Source organism: Perna viridis, chromosome 1 (genome assembly GCF_037379345.1).
Source record: "Perna viridis isolate PV_CMFRI_1.1 ecotype Kerala chromosome 1, ASM3737934v1, whole genome shotgun sequence".
Classification (NCBI taxonomy): domain Eukaryota; kingdom Metazoa; phylum Mollusca; class Bivalvia; order Mytilida; family Mytilidae; genus Perna; species Perna viridis.
Genome location: NC_142445.1, coordinates 23,527,847 through 23,546,048, shown reverse-complemented (window position 1 = coordinate 23,546,048; position 18,202 = coordinate 23,527,847). Strand labels below are relative to the sequence as shown.

Genomic DNA, 18,202 nt, shown 5'->3' with positions numbered 1-18,202 from the left:
ATCTATTGTGTTATAAAGAGACATGTTAGCACCAATTATTTTTCACATTTTTTCTTGCTTGCAAAATAGGCAAAAATATTGCTTCGCAATTGTTGGTTTACAGTATTCTGCAGGAAGTGACCCCACCAATAAATATACATGTATTTGGCACATATGGCATGATTATCGTCTTTGGCAAAGTCGGAAATAACAGTTGACTATAGCGCAATAAATTGTCATCAATGAAACGCCTAACCATCAGATTGTATTCAGCATTTAAAAAAATTGACAATTTTAGTAATAAGGTTTATCCCCAAAAGTGTTTCTAATGAACTGGATCATGCATGGATTTTACCTACATGCACAAATGTAAATTACCCACACATAATGTATGCATGTGTAAATTTTAACAAAATTTAACTACTGGTAATGCAATTGAAAGGAACACATTCTTCATTGGCACTTTCATGTTAAATCCTATACATATTTCAATTTTGTGCAAATATTCTATATGCTTCTGCTAAAATTTAGTCAAAAAAATAAAAAATAAAGTTTACTGCCATTACATAATAAAACATTAATCACATGATACTGCAAACTATAAACTGTTTTGAACACACTCATGATAAGATGAAAATTTTGTCTACCAATGTGATTACCGATAAAAACAGTAAAGTATTAACTTGCAGAAATAAAAACTGAAGTCACACACATATACCGGTACCCTTAAAAATATAAGTCGTGCATTATTATTTGTTAATTGGATAGCAACATGAAGATAATGGACATGACAAGAGGTTATTAATACATATCATAAACCTACATTCACACATTCACAACCATATACATACAGACAAACAGTTTTTTTTGCAGGAAAAAAAATACACAAATGGTAATAATACTGTAAATGTATTAAGCATAAGTATTTCTAAGAATCAGGCAAAATGGGAAAAATCAGAAACATGCATGTCCATATACCATCAATCTGACAATAAAATATCACTCAATGATGCTTCCTCTATTTGAAAAGACCATTATTTGACCTCTGGATCATTGGATTTACTCAGAAATTTTTCAATAGAATCTTAGAAAGATTAGGTCTTTGAAAGAGTTATCTGTCCTTGAAATGTTCATTTCCAATTCATTTTAATGAAATTGTAACTAAATGGTCTAGCAATATATGGAAAATCTTGTCTGTTTTCTTTGATTGGTGCAAATAATCAAATTACACTATCAAAATGATGGTTTTTTATATCATGTTTCACCTACTGCCTGATTCTTACAGGGACTGATACTTAATTTTCACAGTAAAAAAAAAAGTAATAAGCCTTAATCAACTTTGTGGATCTAATTTGTGCACTCTTTTGTGCACTGCTAAAGTAATGGAAATAAAAACTCTGCCAAATTGAATAGGTTTAAAGTATTAATTCTTATATTCTCTTCTTCATTGCTGGGTTTCTATTTTAATAGTGTTAAGTAGAGTGAAAACTGCCTAAACTGAACACTGAAAAATCAATGTCTGAACCAGACACTTTTAAAGTTCAAGAGTAATCAATGAAACCAATATTCTAGTGGAATCAAAAGAAAGCAATCCAGGGACAAAGACCGAATATGGAAAACAGACATACACAACCAAAGAACATTTAAGTAACTAAAATAATACATACAAAGTAACAAAAGTGAATGAGCAACTCGGACTTCACTAAAAACTACTTTTCTAGAAACACCCGCCGAGTAGTTTGCTCATAAAAAGTCAAGTCAAGGGTAGACAAAAGAGGAAAGGAAAACCATGACACGATCAATAAATCAGTTTTCAGAGTGCAGATGGATACATTATAATGATCCACGAGTTCATGATGGCGACCATAGAAGAGGTTCAGTTTAGACAGGTTTCACTAGTATAGTACAAATAGTAATCCTCTTATTGATAGCTGAACAAACAAACAAAAAAGAAAGAAAACAAATCAAGCAGCTATAAATATTGTGTTCAAAAAAGGACTGGGTTTTATCAACATATGTATGGAATATCTGCATTAATTAGACCAAGACAATATAAAATAATGAATAGTTTTGTGCAAGCTTTCTAAGTGCCCATACCACCAGAACCTGTTTGTAAAGAATATTTTTATCATTGGCACAGTGGTAAAAATCAAAAATCTTTCTAAATTGACGAAAAGCACTTTCCGCCTAACAGTATAACCATGCGTAGGACTTATATAGGCCCTTTGCCAACGAAGTTATTAGTCATATTTTGATTAATCTGCTTTTAGGTGACTATTTTTAGTAAACAAATGTTTTACAACAATCATATGCAATATGTACAATCCAAGTAGTAGTGATTGTTTTTTTCTTTATTACTGTGAAAGTACTTTTATTCATGGGTACCAATTTTTGTGGTTAAGGGAAAAATTATTCATTCGAAGATTCTTGAATTTGTGGATTTGATAACTCTATCACACAAGCGAATGGGAAATTTCCTTTTTGTTGGGAACCATATTTCATTGCTTACCTAACCCATGAAAACCACAAAAATTGGTACCCCATGAAGAATAATACTTTCATACTTTCACAGTAACATAAAGATACATTGTGAAAATTTTATGTGCACAGATATTCATTCGTACTTTAAGTAATTTTACAATTGTTATAGTTAGAATAGATTACAAGAAAATATGAAAGATGAGTATAAATACATGCCCAAAAAATTAAACATTTTTAAATGCTAGAAAACAATCACAAACTGAATAACTTTTTAAAGACAATTACAAAAAAAATAAAAATTCCTATTTATTGGAAAAATGAAGTTAATACTGTTTTGCTTAACTTGTATAACGGATATGAAAATAAAGCGACACATCTGTTCATCCCCAAAATTCAATGTTTAATTAATAACCACTAAATAAATAAAAAAACACAATTATTGTAAAATCCATAAATGAACAATCATAAAATGATAAATGCTGTGAACAGTTCATCTTGAAGGGCATATCCCTATTGGAATAATGGTAAAATGATACCAACAAATATAAGGTTTCCTGTTATCCAACTGACATGGAACTAAAACCACCAACCAGGTAATATTCTTATCAAAATTTCAGAAAAAAAATTATTTGCACTACTGACTTAGTTCTAAATGTCAGAAATAGCTTGTAACTACTTCCAATCTTGGTTAGCTTCATCAACAGAATGGCTGCTTCCTTAGGTGGCAGCACAGGTATGAGAACTAGATATCTACAGGTGTATCTCTAAAAGAATGTAGTCATCACTGGGAACTAATCCATGTGAATAAACTTGTTAAATTAGACCGTAATAAAATAAAAATATTTTAAATTAAGTCCCAAACTACCAACCTGGAATTTTTTTACCATGTAAACAGGAATATATTTATTTTGGTCTGAGACATATTACTATATAAAATACAGATGAATTAATCAGCAGCAGAATCAAACAGAAAAAAATATAGAAACAAAACAAAGATGGCTGACTATCTACAGCAGACAAGATTGCACATATAAATAAATAAAATTGGCCGCAAAAATTGCTCTAAATTGCACTGGTATGACAAAAGTACCCATATTTATATGCTGTTCCCAAGGGGTATTACAAACACTGTTATATCATCAAATGATCCTGGCTTCCCATCCCTTTTGGTCCATCCATTTAATGCCTGAGCAGGGGTCCCTCTAGCCAACATGACTAGTTCTTGAGCAACAGTGTTAAACCTATGAAAAGATATGTTCAAAAATTGCATCTGAGAAGAAATACATCATGTAGTTTTACATGTACTGTTAAATAATTATGTACATGAATATTCTTAAGCAACAGTGTTAAACCTATGAAAAGATAAGTTCAAAATTTACATCTGAGTCAGAAGAAATACATCATATCGTTCTACATGTATTGTCAAACAATTATGTACATGAAAATGAATTTTCATGATGATTTAACCAAATATTTACAATGTATGAATATTGTTGACGTGATTGTCACATTGCAATAGGCAGCTTCCCATCAAAAGCATAAATATTTTTAACAAGTTTTTTTTTAAGTTTGTAACTCATGAGCAACATGTGTACTAGGTTTCATGGTGATGTCATACCAAGAAAAACACATCAACTCAGACCAAAATAAACTAAAAGTACTTTGAGTAAGCACATATAAAGAACATCCCCACTTCAAAAGGAATAAAAGTAAAATCCTTAAATTCAGTTATCTCTCTTTGATGTCATCCAACAGTAATGATATTCCTTCATGCACATCTACACGTGAGCCAAACTCCTTATAAAGATTCTTCAAAATTCCTTAAACAGTTAGGAGGAGTTACACATACCAGGTTTTAACATTCAAAAACCTGATGTAGGATTGTTTCTCTTTAGGGTTCAAATAAAATATTGATATTCCCTGTTGTACATCTACATATGATGCCCAACCTTCCAATAAAATTTCATCAAAATCCCTTGAGCTACACTTATGGATGGGGAGAAAAATAGTCGGGGTGATTGCTATACAACTCCCGAACTTTAGTGTATAATGAAATGCATTGACTGAAAATTGTTTTTGATAGGGACAAAGTATATAAATGCAAACCGTTTCGGGTCATCTTTCCGACACTGATTCAGTACGCTGAACACTGTAGATTTGACTTCCTCCCCAGAGATGACATCCCATAATCCATCAGTACCCATCACTAACACAGCATCTTCAACACTGGATTTAAGATCAAATACTTTCACCTGGTAAAAATGAAGCATAAAATTTAATACTAAACACTACAAATACAGAAAAAAGTATTCATTTTGAACTGCCAATTCAGAAACTATCATGTAAGAGCATATGTAACTGCAATTTTTAAAATTTAAATCATTAGGAAGCAAACCAATAATATACTGATATTAACAATTATATAAGGTAATATAATCTTTTTGTTCAACTGCAAAACCATTTTTGTAAGAATGTCACTTGAACCTTATACTGAAAGTATTTGAGCAATAAATGACAAAGCAGCATGACTCACCTCCGGAACAGAGCATAAAAATGGTTTAAGGTATATCTTGGAATCAAAAACTTTTAAATCATGGTCCCCAAAACCTCTTGACACACCAATGGTCTGCATAAGTCTTGACTGCAAGAGAAAATTTATTTAACATTTTTAATATTTATAATTATGTGTAATGATGAAATTTTATGGTCCATGATGACATTTACAGAGTGGTCTTTTTTAATTTGTGAGTTAAAACTTACACATTGTTTTTCAATACAACTGAATTGTCTTCAAGTTATAACTCAAGGGCAGTACAAAAGGTGAATAGCAATATCACTCACCATGTAAAATTTGAACCTGTGATATTAATCTTTCACCGTGGAAGCCGAAAACTGATATGTATCAACATGCAAAAATGCCAAAAACTCGTTCACAAGGTTTTTGCATTTAGACTGATAGTAAAATTACAATATCCTCAATTCAACTGCTTTGGCAAAGGTACTAAAACTCAATGGACTAGACAGGTTCTAATTGGTCCAATTTAATTTCAAATCTTAGTTTCTGGACAAGAATAATACTTTAATCCTTAAACTTGGGGTTATTAAAAATTTAATTCTTACAATCAAAATAAAATGTGCTTTTTAGTTTGAGTTTCATATGTTCTCCAGTATAAACAAGAAATCTGTGGGCCATGGCTCACTAGTGATACCCCCGCTTCTCAGCAAACAGGAAAAAGATGTAATATGAGTACAAAAGGGCAACTCACGATTCAATATAACCATGTGAAGCTTTGTATAATTATCAACAACCTGTGATTTATAGAAGCTGGAAAAAAGTGTCTTGCAGAATGATAGAATGATGGACAAAGGTAAAATAGTTTACCCCACTGATGACATGCTAGCTGGTTGAAGGATGAATTATTAATTATGTAATCGTGTACTGTTTTGTTGATACATTTATTTAACAGCCAGCCGGATTAAAAGAACATTTTTACTTGAATTATGTAACTAAATATACAAAAAAACGGCCATTGTACAGTTCTGGGGGGATGTATCGGCAGGGACTTTTGAAAATGGCTGTTTGAAGGGAAGACCAGTTTTCTGAGGCTCTGCTTTGCAGAAGTTTAACTGAACACAAAATTCATAAATTGAAAATGAACTGTTCATCTATGACATATGTATACACACCAAGTTTTACTTTTCTATGTATAATTTTATGGTTTTGTTCTTATCAAAAAAATTCTTTTAAATTTTACAAAAATATAATTGGAAAACAAATTAAATAAATACCTTTCCACCAAGTTTAAATATTAATGGCACTTTTAAATCATTCTCCTCTGCAACTTTGTATGACCTACAACCGAAAAAATTAAAAAATGTCCAATATCAATTGGTTTCAACCTTCAATCTTAAGGTTTCAACATACTATGATATAATAATTGTAGGAAACATCCAACTGTGACAAATATCAATACAAATCGGACCAACTACAGAATTATAATGCAATATCGATGAAGGTAAATGTGTAAATGCACATGTTTATTTTGGCAGCTTTGGTGAAATGAACGTTTCAACACCTTTAATTTCCATTGGTTCAAAATTTTTAGCACAGTATAGTGTTAAAAAAATTTCATTCTACGGGTACTTTTTACAGGCTTATTTGACCCCCAGGAAAATAGCAAAACTAGTACTTGTATAACACTAAAAAAGTATGTTTACAGTACTTTAGTAGAAAATTAATAAAAACTAAAGACTCCTGTTTCCATCCTCCAAACCCCACCCCCAAAAATCCAATTCCTGACTGTACCTAACAATCAAGATGTCTTTTTAAAGCTCACTACTTTTCTGTTGAAAATATCTCATGAATAATCATAAACATATACATTATGTGTATGTGCAACTATGTGTATCATATTGTGTACACCTGTTTACAAGTGACACATGTAGTTGTACATACACAGACATGACTGCAAAAGGATGTGATAAAGCTTCCAGACAATGATGAAGGGGCATGCAATAAATTCCGGAAGTTGGCCTTTATCTCCCTGCTGTGGATTTTCATTAGGAAACCATTTTCATTCCAAGATTTATCAAGAGGTAAAATTTTGCCTTTATATATGATAAATACATGATAAAACAAGTTACCATCCAGTCATCATTGGTCCTCTGTATAATATCCTCTTGCCAATATCATTTTTTGTTATACGTCTAGTGTATTCATTACAGGTAAAATCCTCACCCATCAGCCCTGGACGTGTCATAGCCTAGAAATACATTGTACAGTAAATAGAGACTAAAGTATAAAGATTTATATAATGTTCTTACCATATTGAACACATTGCATTTGCATAATTATTTAAAGGGAATGGGTGTATACTGGGCACAAGCTCATGAATTTTATTGTCAGACAGGAGACAATGAACTTAAGTGTTGAGAATTTTTCAGTCCATTATTAAAAATATGGTGATTGCCTACTGTGCTGGTAAACCAGGACTTTTAAAAACTGGCAAATGATAATTCAGATTACAATTGCAAAACTGGAGCCTTCACAAAATTTATCAAAATAATCATCAGATGTTTAAGCAGTCATACAATACACATGGTTTGAAAACATAGATTTTACCCTCAGTCTTCAATTCAATATAAATGTATTTGACCTTAGTCAAAATTTTTATGAGCCAAAATGCTAAACTTTAATAGCTTAAGTTTGTTAAATCAATTCTGCTGTCCTGTACAATATATTAACTTAAAACAGACAACAAAAAAATCAGATTTATTTTTCTTTGTATGTGTACCTGTATCATAATCCTTTGCCTCTCGTGATGCGGTGTCATGTCATTAGACAGTTGTACAGTCACTTTCTTGTTACAGTAAATCGCTCTGCAAAACAACAATACCAGTACAAATAAAAGATCACTCCAATGAAAAAAGTTAAATAGGTGTATAATCTGATATTTTAATATGACATGCTTCAAAGCACCATGGTAAAACAGTGATAAGCACATGACCAACATTTTGTGCAATACATAAGGTGTGTCTTTTCAAAAATATGAAGAAACTAGTCCTATTAGAATCAAAATAAATCACAGAAACTTCATTTTATCATTGTTTTACCACAAGCTGTTGTTATTTAACTCCTCACTATCACTCAGGGTAAAACAATGCGTCATAAATGGCCAGCTCTTGGTAAAACAAATATAAAATGGAGTTTCCCTGATTTATTTTGTAAGTTTTGCAGATGAAACTCATGCAGACGAAACATGAGTTTCATACACAGCATAAAATCTGAGGTTATTTTTTTCCAAATTCAATATTTATTTTTAAAATATCAATATCGTCAGTGTTTTTAGTGGCCTCACTCATATTGTGCATCTTATTGTTGGGCAAAATACAGTGATATATTTTGGTACGGTATATCATTGCACTCCTACTATGAATAATCAAAAAAACCAACTGAACAAGACAATTTTTAGAGTCCCTTTTTGTCAACATAAATATATTTTAAACCTATTTTTAATTTTGATTAACATTTATAAAAACAAAGTTGATTCTAAATGAAACAAAGGGTTCAGTTAAGACAGTTTTCATTGTAATCAAATTCCGAAATCATTTCAAATTGAAAAACAATGAAAGTTCATGTGCATTAAAACAAACATTGTACAAAAAAATCCATCAAAGCATATTTGAGTTATTGTCAACAGGTGGATGGTCTGACAGCAGAATCCCATATTATGTCTGTTAAACAATCGGTATACATGTATAACTAAAAGATCAAAACATCATTCATTCTGGGAGGCTTAACTTTCATAGAATCAGACAGATTATTCAGGGATGATGTATGAGGAACATCTGGAAGGCAGGAATAAGCAAAATTGTAAGTTAATTAAACCTTAAATAAAATTGTTGTGGTCAAATACGACTCTGTATTCCTGATTATCATACTTATTGTGCAAGGGTGTAACAAGAAAATATCTCACAAAGAAATATACAACTTGAGACGCAGTCGAGGGTGATATACTTTCCAGTATTAATACTCATTACTACAAGCACTATATGGTTATAATATACTGAACACCATTGGGCATGTGAATTGGGAAAATCTTTTCCAGCCTGGAGGGAGATATATCAGAATGACCCAGCTGAGCAATATATTGTTCATCAAATCAATGTGTAGGGGACAGAACCAGTATGGAATGAACCAACAGAACACATGCTGATTCTCCAATTGAAATTCTAGAATTTTGTATGCAGTATTATACACATGTATTTACCGACAATCTCCAGCATTAGCAATGTATAACTTTCCAAGTAAAAACAAGGCAACTATTACTGCACAACCTCCCTTTATTGTATAACTTCTTTTTTCTTTTTCTATTTCACTGTCCTGAAAAATTATGTAATGCTAATTATTACTGGAAATGGCATATGCTAACAAATAATAACATTTAACTTCTTAATTTGTTATTTTTTCATTAATGTTGATTTTTCCAGACACCCAAATTAGAGTGCACAGAAAAGTGTGCATAGGAGCAGCATATGATATGGTAAACACCAGGGGCTTGAGCATATGATAGGCCTGTCCTTCTATTTTTGTGTTTACAGTTGATAACTGTGATATGGTAAATTAGAAACAATATATCACAAAGGGCATTTTCTTCAACAAGACAAAAATTGTATCAATATTTTATTAAAACCCCTCAAACAACTTTTTGAGTTATTGTGAAACGTTTCAATGATCAGAGGTAAACCATAATCAGACCAGATGAAAACACTTTGTGACAATCCATACTTTTTGGTCATATTTCATGAAAACGATCAGTAAAATCCTGATTATTTGAACATAGATACCATGGAGAGAATCATAATCTGTAGAGTGTAGTTTGCAGTAAAAATTTTATGCATTACACTTCCATCAAAAAAAAAGATTTACAAGTTATTGTAACGAAACTAAAGTTAAAGGACCTCAAACAACTATGACGATAAGGTGATACCGTTATACAAGCTAAAAATTTTTTAGTGGTCATATAATGATAAAAAATGATTTTAAAATCTGTTTGGTATTGACAGGTATTAATGTAACTGCCTTCTAACTATCAATACAATATTTGCAGATTTCTCAGTACACAAACCATTGAAATAAAAGCCTGCTCCAAAGCACCAATAACAAGACTGTGGATAGATATAGATTTAGAGTCACTATTAGATGCTCCAAGTTCCTTACTCTGACCTGCTATCTCAAATATAAAATCCTTTACACCATTCAGCTTCTCCTAAAACATAACAAACCTTTACTTGTTTTAAATACTAGTATACAGGTACTTCAATTTGACCGTCACAGTTACATTAATATTACTTTTCAGTTCATGGATTTTTTGGGTATGTTTATACTCTAATTTTGACCTGCATTAAGGCAATTAAAATTTTTCAAAAGTTTGTATTGTGTATTCAAGCAAATGAACTTTTCTCTTAAATATATCAAAAGAAAGAAATTATATCAACAATAAGTTGAAACGTTGTCATACAAAATGTATTTTCAGTGTTAATGTCATATAATTTAGATGTGAAATAGCATGTGTATGGTTGCAGTAATTCGAAGTTATCAAGTTTTTAAACAAATATGTACAATCGCATCATGTTTATATAATAACCTCAATATGTTTATGTAACAACTTTGATGTCATAACAGCAGCATCAGGGCCTGCATGTCCATCAAACAGTCCAAAGTAGGTCACTGGGATTTCTGAAATCTAAAATTAGTATACATATTTAACATAAAAAAAAATTAAAGGTGGGTCACCTAGTTCTAAGTTATCCAAAATTAGACAAATATCTAAACATATCTAACATTTCAAAGTACCGTAGGTCACTGAGATTTCTGACATAAAAAATTAGATACAGACATACTTGACATAAAAACAACAATCAAGAGTAGGTCAATCCTCTGACATCTAAAATTAGTTAGTTTGTTTGTTGGGGTTTAACGTCCGAGCAGCAATATTTCAGCTATATTCAGACAATGAACATGAAATGGATGATAAAATGAACATGAAATGATAAAAAAAAGGATGGGTCACAAGGATAATAGGGTCGACAAATTTTGATTGCCACTAGAAAAAGGGGGGATGGGTAAGGTCGAGCAATTTAGCCTCCTGTGGCGGAGCGCAAAGGTTCCTACTCCTATCCAATACCACAGCAGGGTTCTTTAACGTGCGAGAAACGTGGCATCTTTCCCAACACGGTGCACCACTATGGTTTGCGGTCAGGTTTTCTGTATTATAGCCTGACAACCCCAGCATGTAACATGCCAGGGGTACCCCATTCCACCACCTGGGGCACACATCCCAGTTGCTCTGTGGGCAGAGTGCCTAGCCCCCGGCTAGGTTTCTGAGCACTATTTAGTCGCCTTTTACGACAAGCTTAGCACTACTGCAGGCCTATTCTTTTCACACCCGGACCTGCACGGAGTTCTAAAATTAGGCTCAACACATCAAACAGTCCAAAGTAGGTAACTAGGACATCATACTTATACCTTAAATAAGACAAAGTGAACATATCATATTAAGTAGCAGTCTGTGTGAGAATCATGTAAATCCTGTAATATGTGATATACCCCAAAAAGAGGCTGCAAGTCCATTTATTTTTGTTATTAAGTTGCTTTACAGATCTATATGATGACATGTATTCATTCCAATCTGCCTGCTCTTAAAATAATTCACAATGAAAATCAAACGGCTTCTACGGTATTTTAGTGTCATTTTCAGAGTTATCTCCCTTTATTTTGAATTTCTACAGTACATTCTATATAATATATATCTCTTATTAACAGGGGTCCTATGAAAAATCTCATGTTAATTTCTGTTTGGTAAAATATTTTAAACAAAATATCAAAAACTAGAGGCTCCAGAGAGCCTGAATCGCTCACCTGGTTAACCATTTGCTTATTTGAAAAACTTGATGAATGAGACGGGTTAAGTTAAAATCAACTAAATTGTGAAATGCAGGAAATGCTTTAAATAGCATTTTCATGACCTGAACCAGAATTTTGCAACAATTCTTAAATAATTTTCAAAAACCTGTCTTCCAAGTTCCATTTTTAGTATAGGCAGCCATATCTATTCACGGATTAAAAATCACAACAGTCATTTTGAGCACAATACACTAAAGAACTATTATGCTAATTTTCATTCAATGACCTTAAATTGTTTTAAAGAGGAAGATTTTCCAAGTTGTACATGTGAAAAAAAAAAAAAACAACAACAAAAAACTCTTTCAGGGGCCATAACTCCTACATCAGTCAATCAATGGTTTTTAAAATTTTGGCAAAGGTCCTTCTCATGATGCTTAACAATTTTACCCAAACAGAAATTTGCTAAAGGCAACACTTTTTGAGTTATTTGCAAAAAAAACGACCTCCAGACCCCTACGTTCTATTTTTAATAAAGGCAGCCATGTTTTTTCATGAATCAAAAATCCCAATGGACATTTTGTGTTGGATACCCTAGGAACATATATGCCAACTTTCATTGAATTCTGCACAATGGATTTTGAGAAGAAGATTTTCAAAGTTGCACATGTGAAAAATGCAAAAAAAAACCTGTTTCAAGAGCCGTAACTCCTACATTAGTTGACGAATCGTTTTGAAAATTTCGGCATAGGTCCGCCTCATGATGCTGAACAATATTACCCAACCAATTTGCTAAAGGCAACAGTTGTTGAGTAATTTGCAAAAAACTGCCATCTGACCCCTATGTTCTATTTTTGGTAACGGTGGCCATGTTTTTTCATGAATCAAAAATTCCAAAAATCGTTTTGTGTGGGATACCCTAAGGAAAATATATGCCAACTTTCATTGAATTCTGTGCAATGGATTTTGAGTAGAAGATTTTCAAAGTTGCACATGCGAAAAATGCGAAAAAAAACTGTTACAGGGGCTGTAACTCCTACATCAGTGGACGAATCATTTTGAAAATTCCTGAAGAGGTCCGTCTCATGATGCTGAACAATATTACCCTATGCCAGAAATTTGCTAAAGGCAACAGTTTTTGAGTTCTTTGAAAAAAACTGCCATCTGACCCCTATGTTCTATTTTTAGTAATGGCAGCCATGTTTTTTCACAGATCAAAAATCCCAATAGTCATTTTGTGTGGGATACCCTAAGGAACATATATGCCAAATTTCCTTCAATTCTGTGCAATGGATTTTGAGAAGAAGATTTTCAAAGTTGTACATGCAAAAAATACTGTTTCAGGGGCCACAACTCATAGTAGTTTTAACCGATCAAAAATCCAAACGGTCATTTTGTTAACCTAAAAATTAAAAAAAACAACAACTTTCATTGAATTCTGTATAGTAGTTTTTGAGAAGAAGATTTTTGAAAGTAATAACATCAAAAACAGCAAAAAATGTCCAAAAAGGGCAATAACTCTAACATGGGTCAACAGATTTTCACCAAAATTTGACCATAGATAGATCTCATCATGCTCAATACTTTCAACCAGTCAAAATTTGGCTTAACCTAACGGTTTTGGAGATATATGCAAAAAACTGATGTCTGACCCCTATGTTCTATTTTTTAGTAACAGTGGCCAGGTTAAAAAATTTTAACCGATCAAAAATCCAAACACCTATGTTGTGCAGGATACTCCAAGGAACAGTCATTATAAGTTTCATGCAAATCTATTTAGTAGTTTCAGAGAAGATGTTTGAAGAAATTAATAACGACAATGACGACGAAGATGACAACGACGGACGCCAAGTGATGGCAATAGTTCACTTGGTCTACGGCCAGGTGAGCTAAAATTGAGGCAGGTGTGAAAAATCAGGTCCGGCAGGGGTGAGATCTTGTTTTTTTTTTATTATGGCCTTAGCTGTACACAATACCTAGGTTAAGGGACACAACTCTTAAAAACATAGGTACATGTACGTTCATATTCACCATTTTACAACAATCTCATGTAAGCATCAAAGTAATTTGGACTGATTTCATTCTGTTTCAAACGTAAGTGTGATACGCTTTGGGGAAATTCATTATGATACAAACATATCACAGATTTTAGGAGTTATGTCCTATTACTTCCTTAATAGAACCTCAGTGGAAATTAAGTGTCTGTTTACCTGTTCATCATCTCCTAAATCAGATAATGGAATGTCTTTAAGTACCATACCATTCTTGGCAGACTTTTTCTTTATAAAGAACTGCTTTGACGTTGCTTGATCTTCATTGGTTTTGCTTTTACCCCCATTTATAACTCTGAAAATTATTTGCAGAACATTCACATTGCTTTACATGTAAATGTATATTTATAGACAATGGGCCAATTAAGAAATTTATCTGCTGTTGTCTCTTTTAACATATAAAATACATCTTCAAGACTGGACCAAACAGAAATGTCATGAACAAGAGCAAGAACGTCACACAATTTCTGAATTGGTCCATCATGAAAGAAAAATCAGTAAAAATTCATTTACGTAATGAGTACTGGTATTTATTTCCTTTTTTTTCATATGTGGTTTAAGTAACTGTAATCTCTGTTTTGTCTTCGTTAATAACTATGCACATTTAAAAAAAACTTTTTTCCATTGCACATACATGTAACATTTTATATTCAATTTTAACAAAGAATGACAAGGAAAAAGAACAACATCAGGAAATTATACAACTCCGAATTAAAATAATATTAAGCCAAATTTTTTATAAGGATTTTAATAATATGACAAAAGGTAGGGTTAAGGAATGGTAACCTTAAACAATTTTTTCCCTGGCCTTAAAAAAAAACATACATGTACGTGTATGTGCTTGATGAGGATGTGTTTATACTGTCCACTCTACATTAGAACACATGTATTACAAATGAAAACCTACTCAGCATAACCAGATTGCCTGGGAAGAAGCATCTCATCTCTTGGTATAATGATAGGTCTGATGTATATATCCTGGCATACTTGAATTTCATCCTCATTCAGTTGTAAGAACTCAGGTCGGCCATAAGTATACTTTCGTGGTTTAGATGGAGTAGCAACAGTGCCTTCCAAATCCTCGTCTTGTTGAGTTATCTTTGATATTCTGTCGAAAGCCCCTTGGAGTTTTCCCAGCATTGTGAAATATAGTCCTCACATCTTCTGTAGTAGATTCATACAAATGTCTTACTGAAAAAATATAATTAATTCTGTAGTTAAGTACAGATATTACATTGTCAGATTGAGTAATTTGTGGTTATACTTTGAAGGGCAGATACAATGTATTTCATGCAAGACAAGAATGTTTGATTAGTTGAACAGACTCAACATTGTACAAGTCGAACATGGTGAGCTCAATTTTTTTATGTGCTAGATCACAGTAGCAACAGCATGCAGGTAGACATACATGTACCACCCCTGATTGGACACATTGTCCTGATTATGAGTCAACCATTGACATTCTTAACTCTTATGCATGAATTCCCAATTGTCATTTTGCTTTGAATGACCCCAGATTTGTCTCCAAATAACTTTTAAAAAAACATCAATGAAACAATGAACAATGTAATTTTAAACAGGAAAATATATTAGCGAGCACCAAGAAGCGCTGTGAGCTCTACGGTTATCACGTGTACTTTCTAAATTTCCCTTAAGCTTCCCCAATATACTAACGAAAAAAAAAAGTCATATCCCGGAAGTAACAAAAAGTGACTGTCCTTATGGAGAAAATTCATCATTTCCTTCAATCAAACAAATAAAAAAATATAGGTTAAGGTTACGTTTCAGGAAAAATAAATTCATCTTTTCTGATAGTTTTCAAGACTTTTTATATTTTTTTTACTTATTTAAAGAAGAAAATGTTATGTTTTTAAAAACTTCGTGAAACACGTGGATGAGACTACGTACGTGTTACAGTGTATCTGCTGTTCCACTGTTGCTGTTGTCAAGAACCTAACCCGCCTTGGAAAAAATATAACCGATTGTATTATCAAAATCGAAGCATACCTTTTCTAAGATAAGAAAGGCAATCATTTTCTTGATTGGAATTTGCAGATGTCGTCTGCATTTTGTTTACCTCACATGATATGTGTAAAATATTCCCACCATCTGTGGAGAACTGTAATATTTTTGGTATCTGTACACAAAGATCTGATAGGCCAAAACTGAAATGGATATTGCTAGAGATGTCCCCAAGTGTACATTTTGTAAGTCTATTGCTTGGGAGAGGAGGCATTAACTTTGTTGTTTCAGAACTGTATGGCTCAGAAGGAATTCATATCCACAACCTTAGTCATTTGAGGCTGGCACACCACTACTTAGCCTCGAATGCTTTTCTTTTGTTTAAAAGTATTGTTATTGCTTCATAATAGGTGATAGACTGGCCAACTTATTGCTGAAGAGTATAAATATTCTAAAATACCCCCACTGCAATCTGAATGTAAATTTTAGCCACTGCACCACAGCCACAGGCAACAAAACGTACACCTTTGATCTTTCAGACAAGAAGTACCTTCGTCATTCTAAAAATAGCCACTTTCTTTTTACAATGATGATCTGCTTTATCTCAAAGATGTGTTTTCAGCTTGGGCTTTTCAGGATTTCCTTTATCTCAAGTTGTACTTTCGATATTTGATTTACTTCCTGGCTTTAACCTTGGTATAGACAATTACCGATTTTGATTTTACACATCAAAGCATTATCACGGGCTAAAATGTTTAATTGTCCAGGTTGGTGTCTCTCTAGAGTCAAGCTGGCAGCCCGCACAACTACATCCTTGGTAATTTAATTAAAAATCAGTGGCCCTTTTCACGAAAAATCGTAAGAGTAAAATTAGTCGTAAGTTATGACGTCACAATACTTTTATTTACTATGACGTCATAACTTACGACTAATTTTACACTTACGATTTTTTGTCAAAAGGACCACAGGGTAATCCGTTAAAGTTTGCATTTGGCCCTGGTATTTCATGCCTTGGGTCCTGGTGGTTCAATCTATTGTTTTCATCAAAGTATTTTGAAAATAAAAAATAGCTTAATTTAAGAGTAATCAAGGGAACCAAGGTTATAGCAGTAATCAAAAGAATGTAATCCAGGGACAAAGACCAGACATGGAAAAAAGACATACACAACAAAGAACAAACGGTAACTAAAATCATACATCATTTATCGTTATTTAAAATCATTTAAATAACGATAATGATGCGTTTTAAGAGTTTTTACTTAGTTGAATATATTTTAAATGTTACGATGGATTGAATGGCGTTCTGAAGTGCACATAGACGTCACATAAAGAAAACATTATTTTGATTCGGCATGATTATTTAACACACAAACTCTCAGGCATGGTCTAAAATGTGTAACCCGTATCCGTACCAACTTTTCCCCGTACCCAAATACTATTTTGCCAATTTCTCCAATATTACTTGATATTTCCAGCTGAAAGTTGGTACAAATTTACAAAATGACATGATGGTAAGGTTAGGCATAATGATTTGTAAAATGTTGGTCGACCAAATTGATTTTATTCGAATTTCTGTATTTAAAAGGTCTAAAGTGTGTAACCCGAAATTCCCGTACCCAAAAATGAAAGTCTGGTATTTTTGTTATTTTTGCTCATTCAATGCGTATTTGACATTAGAACATTACAAAATTATCAAAATTTTCGTTTACGATAAATCAAAATTGCATCAGACTCTGTTTATGAGACTTTGTTTTTCATTCTGGGTAAGATCGTATCCATGCTTTGCTGGTACGGGGATTGACGCTAGGTACGGTGCGGAAATCAAACTCAATCACTTCTTTTTTAAAGCGATATCATATCTTTCAAAACTTTATCCAAAGTCTTGAAGTGAAGTTTTAACCTCTTAATGATCGTAGAGAAACGTAAAAATCGGACAGAATAGTTAGAAATATTCAATAAATAGTTGGATATGGTAACTTCCGGGTACACATTTTAGACCTTCTGACTTCAGAAAACGGATCAAACAAGAAATTCCAGAAAAATATATATCATTTTCTTGATGAGAAATTAATTGAAAAGGATTTCTTCACGTCTCATGCAATTTTCAGTTCTTAACATACCGTAAGAATGAATATTTTAGCAAAACATTATTTGGGTACGGGGAAAAGTTGGTACGGGTACGGGTTACACATTTTAGACCATACCAAATTCTCATGAGCTTTTCACCGTGCACATTTTTCATGCTTTCAACGTCTTTTTTCATCAGCGTTCCCTTACACATCTTTCTTGTTTTGCACCACAGCCGCGTTGTCGTGTGATTTTTTTA

At 32.7% G+C, this 18,202-nt stretch overlaps 1 protein-coding gene across 2 annotated transcripts; it reads right to left on the bottom strand.

Moving 5' to 3' along the window:
• Positions 1–2,839: 2,839 nt before the first annotated feature.
• LOC148627851 (protein phosphatase 1H-like) lies at positions 2,840–16,563 on the bottom strand. Of its 2 annotated transcripts, none has more exons than XM_088580406.1 (12): positions 16,427–16,563; positions 14,822–15,105; positions 14,074–14,209; positions 10,608–10,706; positions 10,089–10,229; positions 9,231–9,343; positions 7,755–7,839; positions 7,105–7,223; positions 6,250–6,313; positions 4,994–5,101; positions 4,567–4,712; positions 2,840–3,701 (listed from the first exon to the last, which is right to left on the bottom strand). In XM_088580406.1, the coding sequence occupies exons 2-12, from the start codon at positions 15,052–15,054 to the stop codon at positions 3,557–3,559; spliced, it is 1,389 nt and encodes a 462-aa protein (XP_088436532.1). In that variant the 5' UTR covers positions 15,055–15,105; positions 16,427–16,563; the 3' UTR covers positions 2,840–3,556. The 2 variants fall into 2 exon arrangements, with proteins under 2 accessions (XP_088436532.1, XP_088436539.1); XM_088580413.1 differs by having other exon boundaries at positions 3,406–3,701; positions 16,400–16,530.
• Positions 16,564–18,202: the final 1,639 nt, after the last annotated feature.

Excerpts from the sequence above, each read along its gene's own strand:
- LOC148627851 (XM_088580406.1), bottom strand. The coding sequence starts at position 15,054 with ATGCTGGGAAAACTCCAAGGGGCTTTCGACAGAATATCAAAGATAACT. Across the intron at positions 7,840-9,230 it reads GCTAATGCTGGAGATTGTCG|AGCGATTTACTGTAACAAGA; the intron begins GTAAATACATGT and ends GTTGTTTTGCAG. Across the intron at positions 6,314-7,104 it reads GGACCAATGATGACTGGATG|GTCATACAAAGTTGCAGAGG; the intron begins GTAACTTGTTTT and ends TTTCGGTTGTAG.